The sequence below is a fragment of the Callionymus lyra genome, chromosome 19 (assembly GCF_982586985.1).
Source record: "Callionymus lyra chromosome 19, fCalLyr1.hap1.1, whole genome shotgun sequence".
Classification (NCBI taxonomy): domain Eukaryota; kingdom Metazoa; phylum Chordata; class Actinopteri; order Syngnathiformes; family Callionymidae; genus Callionymus; species Callionymus lyra.
This window is the reverse complement of record NC_141836.1, coordinates 20,027,673-20,041,664: the sequence shown is the minus strand read 5'-3', so window position 1 is coordinate 20,041,664 and position 13,992 is coordinate 20,027,673. Positions and strand designations below refer to the sequence as shown.

Genomic DNA, 13,992 nt, shown 5'->3' with positions numbered 1-13,992 from the left:
TTTTTGGCAAAAAACACTTGAAATGTATCAGTCTGTTTGGAATGAATGTATACATTCTACAGGTTTGACTTTCTAAATGGAATTAATGAAATAAATCAACTTTTTCATGATATTCTAATAATATGACCAGCACCTGTATATACACACACAGACATACAGATAGATATACATGTGTGTGTGTGTGTAAACTTTTAATTAAAAAACAAAACTCTGCTCAGGTGTTTTTGTAACCAACATTTTATCCACACAGTATAAAATTATTTTTTCAATACAAAAAGTTTTTTTTTTTTATACAAGCACAATTCCTTTAATGGTCAAGGAACTTCTATAAAAAGGCACTTTTAATCACAAATAAGAATGAACATGTATAATTTGTACAAAACCGACATTTTCAAAAAGTCTTCACATTTGATGTTTGTGGTGATGCAATGAAAGTGTTGATGAAAACAGGGGCTTTACTTGGAAGATTTACAAACACACAATAACTCATTTTTTTCTTGATCAGCGAATAGATGTAATTCTCATGTTGTACTCTCATTGGTGATCAGCCTGTCCTCACCAAAAGGTAGAAGAAAAGTTTTAGGGATATATTATAGAAAAGTCTTATTTGTATTGTGCATTAAACTTTTCATTACATTATCTTATATTGTTTTAACACAAATGTGACTTAGATTTCATTAAACATGGTTTCTGAACGTGCTATTACAGCTTCATATTTTAGAGGATTTTTTCTTGATATGTGAATCTTTCTTGGCACTCAAAACCTTTCAAAAAGGACAAAATTGGATAAAAATGTCGTCAATATTTAACAATGTGCTTTTTTTAGTCAGCTCCAAAAATGCAGCTCAAAGAAAAAGCTTGTGACTTGCTTGGATGTGACTTAAAGGACCTTTAAATAAAGTGTTGCTTAAATAAACATCTTGAATATGGCAGTTGTAAAACAAATAGGCAGTTGGCTGATTGTAGAGCAACAGCAGTAGACGTCATTCAATGGCGTGTGGGTTGGTGATGACCATGTCTTCGAGGTCATCCTTTACAGGAAGTTCATTGGTGTCCCCGTCTTGCTTAACAACACGTTCTTTACTGATGCTTTGGGGCGACTCAGGCGGCGGATGGTAGAAGAAGCTAGCCAGCAGGAAGAAAATCAGGCCCAAAGCCTGTCAATGCAAGCAGACATTTTAGAATGCATCACTCAGGAGAGGCCACAGAGAATTTAAATTAACAGAATATATTTATATATTATGGCAACGTTTCTGGCCCCCCCGAGTGTCAGAAGTGTATCTGCAACAACGTAAAAATCTCTTATGCGCCATTGCCAAATACAGCATGAACTTTAGTGTACAAAATTAGATAAACATTCTTGTTGTAAATGTTTTATCTTCTGGTTGAAAAAGTATCAGAGTAGTTAATTTAAAAAAAGAACTGTGTCAGTTTTGGGGGTTTACATGACACTCACAGACTCTCCAGACAAAGCTACATAGTGAAGAACATCATTAAAAAATAGCTAGAACGTTCATCACTTGGGTCAGGATTGTCAAAGATTAGAAAATATGAAATAAATACATAATCAAGTCAAAATGTTTTTCTTTTATTCTGTACTGCCAGCACACAAGCACCGTCTTGTGTTTACAACCCTGGCATTAAAAGTTTCAGATTCTGATATTTTTCCTTTAACTTTAACTAGCGAAATAAGATTTTCATTATATTAAAAGTAACATTTACTCATTATACAGTGATTTGAGGGTTTACAAAAAAAAGAAGTATTTACAGCGTCCAATTTAACATTTAAACTTACTTTTAAATTGCACACAGTCACTGGAGTCACATTGATTGTTGAGACTTGTACTTCAGACAAGTGGCCTCAGTGATGGACTCGCTTTTTCCACGTCACCACAGAACACGTTTCTTTAACATGTTTCTTAAGCTGTGCGACACATTTTAGTTTAACAAGGAGGACCTCTAGTGGCGAGTGAGCAAAACATACACACAATTAGATTTAATCCAAAAATAATGGGTCACTCTCCATTTTTTCCCACACATAACATGATTTTCAACCAGAAGATGAAGAGTGTTTAGTACCTTGTACAAGATTCCAACTATCAGCAGATACTGGCTCATGGCAGAGTTCTGGTAAAGGTAGCAGGATCCTTTCTCCTTACACTGAATCTGCCACAGCAGGCAGGAACGATCAATCATGGAGCCGAAAGCGATTGGACCCGGAATGCCGCCTGTGAGGATGAAGGACACGCAGTCGTAAACACGGCCCTAAATTAACATCACAGGAATCTGGGAGACGATACCTAACACTCGCACCACGATCCACTGGATCCCGAGCCCGAAGGATCTCTGGCTGTCGGTGACACACCTACACAACACAACTCAGGTTATTGACGTCGGACGAGTGAGTCTGCGGATGTTGTACCTGAGCGTCACTGTCAGCGCCGGGATGCTGCAGAGGAAGGTGAATGAAATGGTGACGAAGAAGAGCAACAGAAAGTATGGCATGTGAGCGCATACGCTGTTACATTTTCCAGCGCGGGCAAATCCTTCATCGCCCCAGGAAATGTTCCCGACCACGCAGCTGCATCCAGTGAAGACCTTCAAGAGCACAACATGTGACATGAGTCACTAACCTTAAATTGTTAAAACTGCAAATATTTTATTGTTACATACATTTTTTTAATCCTTAAAAATATCCCTTTTTATTTACTATTGTTCTGCTTTCTTTTAAGCTCACCTATGTCAAGGTAGGGTTTCTTTTTTTTAATCCTGGTAAAATGTATCTTTTATAAAAGAATGATACTTGGTCCTGCTAAAGTGTATCTTGAATTCCGAGAAAGAGTATAAATAAGTAAGTGTTGGTCAAACGTTACATTTGAAAAACAGCCTGCTTTGTTCTTTTTTCTTTTTAAAGACATTTGTTGGTTTCTTTATAACTCTGGTTCGCCTGGATTCAACCCTGATAAATAACTGCATATCATTATTGTTGGAATCAAAAACACACATTTATTATTATTGACAAACAATATATCTAATTATTGATTTAAAGACATGTAAATAAAACAGTAATATACAAAAAATGCATTAACTTATTTAGCTTTATTTCAATAAACCTTTAAAAAAAATATGAAGACTTTGCACAACAGTGCTTAACTACGAAAAAGAAATGCCCATTAAGAAAAAAAAAAAAGATTGGACTAAATACATGAAATTGTTTCATATGACAAACATTTCAAATGTTTCCTACATTTTTATTAAATTCATTAAAGGTATTTTGAATAGTATCCTAAAACATTTGATCTATTAAATGTATACATTTTGTTTTACATAAACAATCCATGTATAATTATAGTATTTTCAACTACGATCAACCAATATTTAAAATGTAATCAAAAAATGTTCAGCTAATAAAACAAGATTTAAGAATCTAAAAGAACATATGTTGTTATTTCTCTCCCTTCTTTATAACTTTCACTTTCACCAAACATAATATTTACTTGATACTTGGATTAATGCTATAATCTCAGTGTCATGTGTTCATTCATATACGTCAGGTTAGGTTAAATGTCACACAATGGCACAGAAAGTGTGTATAATCCACCTGGTTGCCTGAGGAGGGGTCAGTGGAGTTGATAGATCTGCAGCCGGCATGGCAGGCGGAGTAGTACATCACGCCGTCCGCCCCACACACCGGACTGTACTGCTCTCTGCTGCAGTTGCAGTTAGTGTTACAACCGGCCATGAGGCTGTCCTCGATTCTGGAGCTGAAAACAAGACAAAGAACAACATATTTTTTAAAAACAAGAAAATTGTTTTAATCACCGTCACCTAATAGCCATGTGATTTTTTTCTACTAAAAACTAACTATTTTGTGTCAATTTGTATACCGAATAGATGATCTGTATTTATTAAGAGAACATTGATCATTTTATAATGACTATTTTAATCTGCTATTTTATGCTATTCAGTAAAAGGTTTTAAGGAATTGAGCTTGTTTTTATAACATAAACAAAAGGATTTGCATCTGACGCTTCAAGTCAACATAAGTCATGATGACTTTTATGAAACAACGTTTTATCAATATGAAGTTGCAGAATGAAAGCAGCTGAAGCCGTGTGATCACATGATTGGAGCGATCTCTTTGAAAAACACACTTATATAAATACACTGTCACATGATTTGTTCATTTGTCATTTCTACAAAAAACGTTTTTATTTTATAAATGTAATAAGAACCCGCATGTGTGTTGCAGTTGCGTCACACATTTATATGAAACTCAGACGATCAGATCATCTTCATCTTCATCATCAATGCACTTTAAGTTACTGATTAACAGTTTTATTCTTGTTAAACTCATTTTGAGACGATTTTAAATAAGCCCCTGATCGTCTGTATATAAGGTATTCGCGTTAATAACTGTGTATATAAAATATAAAAATTTACACTGCAGCTTGTCTGCACTATTTAAAAGTAAGTATTTGGTCCATGTCAGAAATGTTTTATGAACGAATTTAAACGGTTAATTATTATTTAAATATGTAAATGAGGGTGTGGAAAGGGATGAACAAGTCTGCGATTAATTCTACGTTGTTTGGGATGTACGAAGGAAAAGTGCCTAAATACTTGTCGTGCACGGATTCCTACATCCGAATATTTTGGAGCTGCGCCATCTTGTGGATTTCAGTTTCTGGACATATCTAGTAGAAGATCTAAGAACTTCTTAGTACATGAGGCCCCTCGAGTTTCTACAAGACTGCAGTTCTAGTCTTCTAGCGCTGGGGCGGCCAGCACAGATACATTTAAGCCTACAAAAGCTTGGAAATGATCCGATCGACAAATCACTAATGAATCAAAGCTTTGCATAATCCTGTCAGTAAATGATCAAGGAAATCTGTCCCGGTTCCCAATGGATTTTTGGCCAATAGCTATTTGTTCGAGTCTTAAAACATGAAGAGGAAAATGAGCCATTTGGTCGATACCGTCAAGTGTTTGAATTCAATTTAAAGCTGGGAAGCTCCAAGTATACCACAGGATGAATAATTGTCTCAACTAGTTGTATACAGTAGAAGGCAAAATGTCCAAGACTTGCTTATCAGTTGTCAGTTACATTACATTATAAGCTATTTAAAATTGTGTTTTTGAATGCAACAAAAATGCACCACTGTATTGTGTACCGACACTTATATACAGTACTCCGCCTTTTATCCAGTTGGTTTTCGATAAACACATGTAAAACCGGCCACTATTTCCACAGATAGCCTACATACAAATAAGGTCGTAACTACAGGATGTGACACCATCACACAGAGAGTGATACTCTCTGAACTTCCTAATATCGTTTTTTTCAGTGAATGAGTGATTGCTTCTCTCTGAAAGTTTCTCACAGAGAAGTTACTAAACATGGATCATATTTAACAAATACAATGTTAATATGAGTTAAAGCATAACTGATCAACAGAGTAAGACACATGGATAAACAGGGAGGCACAAATGAAAGTAGTAAAATCACCTGTTGAAGCTGGCTTCTGTCGGGTACGGTGCCGTCACTCCAGCCATGGGTACATTTGGACAGTGGACGAAGAAGATGAAGATGCTGAGCAGACTCACCACCATGCAGATCATGCAGAAGCGAATGATGCCCTGACATCGCAAGTTCAATTTTTTCACGATGTAGCCTCCGAGAAAGGTCCCACCGCCCCCTGCTGGTACCACTATGATGCCTTAAAACCAGATGAAAAATCCATCAACAGTGATATAAAGCAGGCCACATCTCTGTCTCTTACCAAACCACATCGCTGCCTCTGATGCACTCAGACTGAACTGGAATTCCAGAAACTTTGCCCCAAAAGTGGACATGCCAGCCAGCAGGGTGGCCTCGGTGGCCCCGGCCAAGCAGAGGAAAAGGAAGGTGGTATTCTTGAGGAGCAGGAGCACCGATCTAGAGATAGCACTGAGTTATTTAATATGAAAACTGCTCTGATTCAAACAAACATTTATATTTGAGTTAAACTGCTCTAATCTGGACCTTCTTAAAGACAGCACAGCTGACTCCTGGACCTAAACACAACGTACATAATCATTTTACATCATGGATTGATAATCTCAGTAATCCCACACGATGCACACGTCGATGACTCTTTCATCTTTCCCGTGTAGGTGGATTCACCTCGCACGGACCAACTTGCAAAGCACTTACCGTGGCATGTCCTTCACAGTTTTTCCAAAATGAGGGTCGGAGGCTTGGATGTGGCTCCCATCTTTAATCTGGTGAGCTTCAGAAACACGCATCGCCTTGTACTCCTGAGACCCTTCAAGGGAGAAAACACAACATGAGACAAGAGAAGTTAGCAACGAGGATTGCTGGAGCACCACATTAAAAATGTTATGGATGAATCCATTTTGATTTGTAACTAAATTATCGAATTAATCTTGAATTTATGGTATCTATCTAATCTAAAAACAGTAGAAGGTCATAATTTTAGGTTGTTTTTTTTCTCTTTTTAATTGACCATAGTGTCAGAAGAATATATTGATATGTAATAAAAAAAAGGGACCATTCATAAAGTCACAAACACATGAAAAAAACAAGTATTATAACATTCAGCAGATCTAACAATGTACAGTCTGTTACTACAAATTATTTTAACCCTGACAACTCCAGCACAAAAAGATCAACACACAAATATTTCTTTTTTTAAAGTTAAATTGGATGAAATTAATTTGTGAAATGGGTTTCAGGTAAATGCTGTGATGAGACTAATCGATATAATACAATCTTAGCAGACTGGCTACAATCTACTCATTATTTAAATTGGTAAAAAACACAATTTTGCCAACAGAAACAGTAAAGTGAGAGATCAATGTGAAATAAAGGAAATAAAGCATGACAACTGTTATGTAATAAATAACGTTGTTTTTTTCAATTTAAAACCACTAAGGTTGAGTAGCTTCTAAGTGATTCTACAGTAAAAGTGCCAGTGTAATATGCAAGTAAGTAAGCTAGTAAGTAGGTAAGTAAGTAAGTAAAGGTATCCGAAAAAAGCGACTGATATTTTTGAGGAACATGTCTTCAGATGACGACCATTGAGCTCCAATGGTTAAAAGAGTAAAAATAATAATAAAGATGTTATATAAAATAAGAAATGAATTAAAATACTCATTTTAAACGACTTAAGGTAGATTTTTGGTTTCCTTATTTACCACATTCTTGTTCCTGTTTCTCAAATGAGTAGAATCTTTACGCAAGTTCTTTCAGTTTGGTTGCAAAATACCAGACTTTAACTTTTTTCGAGAGTTCTGGATTCTTTGTATTTATGCTTTTTAAAGTAAGACAAAATATTTGAAGACTTGGCTTTTTTTTTTAAAGACTACTTATTGAAATTGATTTATTCAAAGATGTCATTTAAAAGTAGAAGTAGTTTCTTAAAACTGAAAGATGACCTCCATACACTTTAATGTTTATTGTAAATGCATATATAAGAATAAGTTTTGAACCGTCTTGCTTAAACCATGAAATGTGATCGACCTAAATGAGTCAAATAATATTTTCATAGCTAGTGATCAGACTAAACTCAGGTTATGATGAAAAATGTTCATGTGTTGCGTAATATTGACTCATGTGCTTATGCAAGGTATATCAACATAGAAGACAAACGGGAATCACACCCCTGAAGACTTATAGACTCAATATTTTGGACAAAAAAAATGAGCTTTCTCTCATTTTTAAATTGACACCACTGACTAGTGAATTATCTGTTGAGAGTATTTGCATCATGTAATCTTATATGTTTACCTGGAAGCTGTCTTGGAAAACCCAGAATTGGAAATGACACCAGTGCAGCTGCCCCCCCACCCAATAGGAAGCCGATCCACCAAGCACCGACCCACAGAGGGTTCTCCGGAGTCATCTCTGTCCTGGGGCGACACAAACGCTTTCATTAATCTAAACGGGGAGACACTAATGTGTTCTCCGATTCACAGAGTGGACTTACGACGTGTTGATGTTAGTGTATATGTTGAGGAAGTGTCCACCTAGCAGGTAGCCGGCAGCTGGACCCAAAATTGCTGCAGTGTAGAAGATTCCTAGGAAAAGATTGCAGACAGGTCAGGGTGTGTCAGCTGTGCAGCTGTAGAACTTCCCTTTTCGCAACTCCTTTTTCCTGACTTCCAAGAATAAAGGCCTGCATTGTTTTATAACAAGTAGCTTTGTATTGTACAACCCGACCTCTGCCTTGTTATAGTCTCCAATTGATTTTTTAACACATATTTTAAAATGATGTAAACTAACATATCTGTCTGTATAGTATCCTATATAGCCACTAGCGAATCAAATTGTTTCTAAAATGCGTTGTTACTTTCATGCCTAAAATAACAGGGATTTTAATAGTCAGAATTCATATTTTTTAAATGTCATCATTTTATGTTATTTGGTTAAGTGTTGTTCATTTTTCTGTAAGTCTGATCAGCATTATGTGTTACATGTTGATAACAAATCGGGTAAAATACTGAAAAATGCTGGTTCTTATCCATGGAGACTTTCCAGACTCTGAAATATTAGACATGTCTTTTTTTATAAAGTTCATCAAATGGATCAGACAGAAAAGATTTTGTGGAATAACCCATACAACTCTTTCTAACTTAAGGGTCAATCATGGTGGGTTGGACTTACCGATATAAACCGGTGCGTGGTTGGACTTGACGTTCTCGTCGAGGTATGTGACTCCAAGAGTGTAAAGAGGCGTAGCGCCCATGCCGTGCAGGAACTGGCCCAACATGAAAACTAAACGATAGTTGGACAAAGATCCGTCGTTGCCTTTGCACTGACGGCTGTGACTGCTCCCCGAACACAATCCCGTTGGTTCCGAAAGGTTGACATGGTAGGCAGGTGCTGTAAAGTGGGGCAAGGCAAACACCAGAGAACCAGTTGCCATGACCAACATCCCCCATCCCAGCCAACGTGGTTTGTGCCCAGTCCCGCCGAAGTAGCTGACAAAAGCGAGGCAGATGCAGGCGGCGATGTCGTAAGAACTAGCGATGAGTCCGGCCTCATAGCTGGGTAGGTCAAAGCGTTTCTCAATGGAAGTCACGACTGTGTTGATGAACCCATTGATGATCATCCCCTGGAGGAAGGAGGCCATACAGAGACAGACCAGTGCCCACATAGGATTGTTGAAAACTTGAATGCATTTGGGTTTAAAAGCGCCCCAACCACACAGCTCATCGGGAGCAAATGGCTCCTGATGCTTATTTTGTCCCACAGTCGTTGTGTTTCCTGGAGGCTGGTTTTCACCAGGTTTCTCAGGGCTGTCGAGGCTTTTTGTACCTGAGCCAGTGGGGCTACTGGTCTGGGAGTCCAGATCACTTGGGGAGTCCTGCGAGTGACCTCTGCTAAAACTACAATCCTGGAGGTCCAGGAGCTCTTGCTTGGAGCTGAAAGAGCCATCTGAATTAAGTAAGCCTGGCATCCCCCCCTGAGTGGGGATACCAGATCAAAGGGTTGTGAAGACGCAGAAGATTGTTGGACTTGTATGATCTTAGATGTTCGTAGTCATTTGTTCAAACACCCGCATCCTGGAGAGAAATACAAATGACAGCCATAAACACTTTAGTCTGGGCGTGATTTTAAAAAGTAGTTACTTAGCCATAAATATCAAAGATTTGTTGGATGAAGTATTTCAATCAGATTATTTGTGATTATATGTTTAATGCTTAATGAACATGTTTACACCAAATAGTATAGTGGCTAATTGAGCTACTTGATAAAAATGCTAGTTAAGGTCCAATATAACAACTCCCTGAACACGACTAGTTAACTTAAAAAAAATCCTATTAATGTAATTTAAAAATTGTATCATACACAAGTAATTTATTATAAAATAGAAGATTAAAAATGCTTTTCCTACTAACATGCTTAAAATTAGGTTTAGCTGCTTGTTAAGTGTCTATAAACACTAAAAGATTTCTCAATCCATTGCTTAGTTTTTTAAAGCTAGTTTGCATTTAAAATTCCGTCAATAGCGGAAACGAGCATTTCCAGTCCTACTACCAGCAGCAAGTTAACGTGAACTGTAGGAAGAAGGATTGAACAAATACCTCCGAGACATCTCAAACATCATTTACAAATAAAAGTGGCTTCTCTTCTCTTACCTGTAACAAAAGGCAACTTTCATTGTTTGCACCGCAAACAAAACTAGTTTTATGACAAACTATTTAAAAATCTTGAGAATGATCATCTCACCAGGATTACTAAGCAGCAGCTTAGGACCACACATGCTGAATGTCTTCTTGTATAAACCATTTTTATATTTTTCCCAACCTTGAGGCTCGTAGTGGATTTAGTACTAGCATTGATATTGTAATTATTCATTGAATTTCTGCGCATTATTTTAAAATTTAAGGACACAGAAAGTGAAAAGGAAACTACAATGTACAAGGAATACATCATTTTTAGGCAGATCCATTTACTTATACATTAAGAAGTATTATTTTTCAAAGCTTACAACCTGACCTTAAAAAAGAGTTCAGCATCCTACCTTCTTTGCTCCTACAGTGTGTCTGTCATTCTGGCATGTGTTGGTGTCAGACACAAGTTTAAATGGAAACACACCTCATAGGTCGCTAAGCCCGCCTTCTAAAGCGTCTTACAGGAAAGTGCTGATTATTATGTTGGTGATCATCAGAGGGGAAAATTAAACAAGCATACAATGGCGTCAATAAACTGTGGATATGAACGCACAAAACATTTCAAGGCTGGACAGAGAGGCAAATAATAGTCAACCACAACTCTAGGTGAAGAATGGAGCAAAAAAAACAGCCCCAGTGGACAACATTTATTAGTTAAAGTTAAATATTGAACAGAATAATTAATTAAGATGTATTCAGATGTCTTAGTTAAGATGACTAATATGTATTATGTAGTTTGGCGCAATCCGTTTCAAATAAGGTGATGATCAGTTGGAAGAAAGAAAGTTGAAATGAGTTCAACCCTTCACTTCCTCCTACTCTCTGCACCTTCTTCACCTTCTTATTACTCAGAACCAAAGAGAAAAGTTCCCACCATGTTCACCTCTTATCTCACTCTACTTATAACCTTTTCATTTATACCTTCAAAGGGCCGTCACAGCAAGTAGTTTTAATATCTCAGTCGAGCGCTTTATCTCGACAGCACAAACATGTTTTGTTTTGGATGTCGACCTCTTTCCTGTCACTTGATAAACAAAAGGCTTCTGAAACATAAAAGTATTTTCCCTAAACTGCTGCCTGGGAAAACATAAACACAGAAAAACAATATTTGGGAAATAATAACATTAAATCCATGAATGAATTCTGTCTAAAAATAACAAAACAATAATGATCCGAAACTACAGAAGGGATACAAATATACCTCTTCCAGACTTGAATCGTCCTACCAAGTTGACTTACTGTTCATGTGGAGAGTACAGAAGATATAACAGTGCAATGTGAATTAAGTCGCTTTAAAGGACTTTAGTGATGGGCTTTATGACATCATCCAATGCAACAGGTTCTGCCTTTAAACATTAGTTCATCTTTCACTCTGCAGTTGAGGGTTGGACTGTGTCTTAAAGCCGCACTACATAACATTTTGCCTTTTTATTTTTTTAATCCAAATCTCCAGAAATAAGGTTAAAATTATAAACAGTCATGACTCTCACAGTACGACCCTTTAATAATAAAGATAAAACTGATAACACAACAGGAGTTCCAGAAAATCAAGGAAAAGCCGGAATCCTTTGTGATTATCATTGTGTTTTTTATTCTGTCTTATGCATTTTAAACACTCTAATATTTACATTTTTGCACAATCAAAGGGTTTAAGTTCTCTGTAAACATAAAATATGTAACGTTTTGATCTTGTGATATGAACACTGGATGATGATGTCATTCCCTGAACTGTTACTTCTGGAACTTAAAACTGGAGCACATCATTTAACTTGACACTTACTGCTGGATTTCAATAAAAAAACAATGTCTTTTTTTAATTAAGAATGAATTAATATTTAGGCTTTATTGGAAGAATGCTAATGAATTGGCAAATAGGGCTAAATGCTTTGCTATTGTAGCGTTAGAACCGGTGCTAGCAAGTGAAACAGGAGCTCAAGGAAATACTTACATCTGTGAACAATGGCAAGAACTAGCATGAATTTAAGCTAGCAAACTGTTGTCCTGCTAGCAGATAGCTAACAACATGTTTCAGTGTCAGTCGAATCTAAAGAAAATAAATAAAAACAAATTCGTAAATGGAGTCGCACCTTCAATCCCTCGGTGTGAGGTGCAGTGGGCGCGTGCGTGCGGGGGAACCCCTGCCGACTGTGTCTCTCGACGCGTGTGTTCGTGGAGGAACAAAGACGTCTGCATAACATTGGTGTCACCTTTTGACAGAACAGGAAACGTGCGATCTGCGGTTGATACTGACTAACAACGACAGAGACAAGAAAAAGCGAGGGGCTGCACCCGGTCCTGCATCTGATGGGGATCATCGTGTGCACGCGCTTGTTTATGTCTAAGGGTTGGACACGCGCGGGATAAAGACGGTGACGGAGCTGTGTATGATGCTGATGCTGAGGCTGCTCATCATGCATCACAACACACGCTTCTTACCTCAGAACACGCTCCCATGGATCCATGGAGTCTCACCTGGAGTGATGTCACTGAGAGATGATGATCCTCGACTGGATCACCCGGGACGCGGTTGCGCTGTGTGGTTGTAGGGAGAGTGGTTAGTGCCACCAACACGATCCGGGTCCAAGGACTTGTTGTCTTGAGAGTCTACACTTTGCACACTAAGATACGATAGAAGTGACACAAGTTACATTTGTTCAGTTAGAAATACAAACTGAAGAGGCGTTAACAGCGCCACCTAGTTCACCTGTTACAGCAGATATGGGCAATTACATTTTCTTAGGGGCCACATCTATACAGTTGCTGTTTGAGGGGCCATCAACGAGAAATACAGGAGCAAAAGTTAGAATAATAAAATAATAATAATAAAAGCAAGCGTAATATGTTAAAGTTATCATTTTATTGTAATTTATAGAACATTTTTGAAGCACTTTTTCCCTCACAATGTGTTATTTACATTCACCTGAATATCAAGAATACCTACAAAAATGACAAAAGCGGATGGAAGAAATTCCTTAAACAAGTACTCTGTAGTCATATTTAGAGACTAGTTCATTTCTTCATGATCTCTGACCTTTTATGAGTGCCAAATAAATACAGTTTGGTCTACACTACATATACGTAAGTAAATTATCGTAACTTTATTTTTTTAAATCTATGTTTTAGTTATAACACTGTGCTTATTTTCATTAAAAAGAAAAAAAGTGAAAGGTATTTAGGCTAATACCATCAAATAATTCTTATTAAAAAAACAACAATGGTTAAATGATGATCCCTGATGTAATAATATGATTATTATTCACATTTTATCAGTGAATACCAACATTTTATAAATTAATGTTTACTTGGAATAAAATATAGGAACAGCAAGACCCCTTCTCATTTATAAACCGGGAGCGCCCCCTATTGACCTTTCAAAATAACGGTAATGCCTCGCAAAACTGCATTAGCCCAGCAGTAAGTAAGTAAGGACTAGTTATTTGATTAAAATACAATAATTTGAAGGATGTACGGGAAAACTAACTATTTTTTTAATACATATTAAAGGGACATATTCTTTAATATTGTGGATTTATTGCTTGAAGAATTTTTAAGTTGCATTGCCACAAGGAAGAGTTGTATTTATTAGTTTATTTTTATTTATTTTTTATTGCCGATCATGGCAGGCAGGTTTAAAAAGTGTAGTCGAGTTTTATAATCTAAGACGTTCAATTATCTTCAAGTTGTATACGTCCAAGTACAACTTTCCCTCCTCTAGAGGTCAATGTTGTCCAGGATATATTTACCGAGCATTTCAATGCATTCATTTAAAGCAAGATATTTTGACATTATTCGTGTTATTATTTATTTTGA

The 13,992-nt window shown here is 36.9% G+C and overlaps 1 protein-coding gene across 7 annotated transcripts; it reads right to left on the bottom strand.

The window, feature by feature from the left end:
• Nucleotides 1-232: 232 nt before the first annotated feature.
• On the bottom strand, nt 233-12,723 carry slco4a1 (solute carrier organic anion transporter family, member 4A1). 7 transcript variants are annotated; one of them, XM_087780890.1, is made up of 12 exons: nt 12,655-12,723; nt 8,669-9,570; nt 7,992-8,082; nt 7,793-7,914; nt 6,197-6,308; nt 5,784-5,938; nt 5,510-5,720; nt 3,602-3,764; nt 2,423-2,598; nt 2,301-2,365; nt 2,080-2,228; nt 233-1,157 (listed from the first exon to the last, which is right to left on the bottom strand). In XM_087780890.1, the coding sequence occupies exons 2-12, from the start codon at nt 9,462-9,464 to the stop codon at nt 984-986; spliced, it is 2,214 nt and encodes a 737-aa protein (XP_087637016.1). In that variant the 5' UTR covers nt 9,465-9,570; nt 12,655-12,723; the 3' UTR covers nt 233-983. The 7 variants fall into 7 exon arrangements, with proteins under 7 accessions (XP_087637016.1, XP_087637014.1, XP_087637012.1 ...); XM_087780888.1 differs by having other exon boundaries at nt 12,619-12,688; XM_087780886.1 differs by lacking the exon at nt 12,655-12,723 and adding an exon at nt 12,270-12,392.
• Between the last annotated feature and the right edge of the window lie 1,269 nt (nt 12,724-13,992).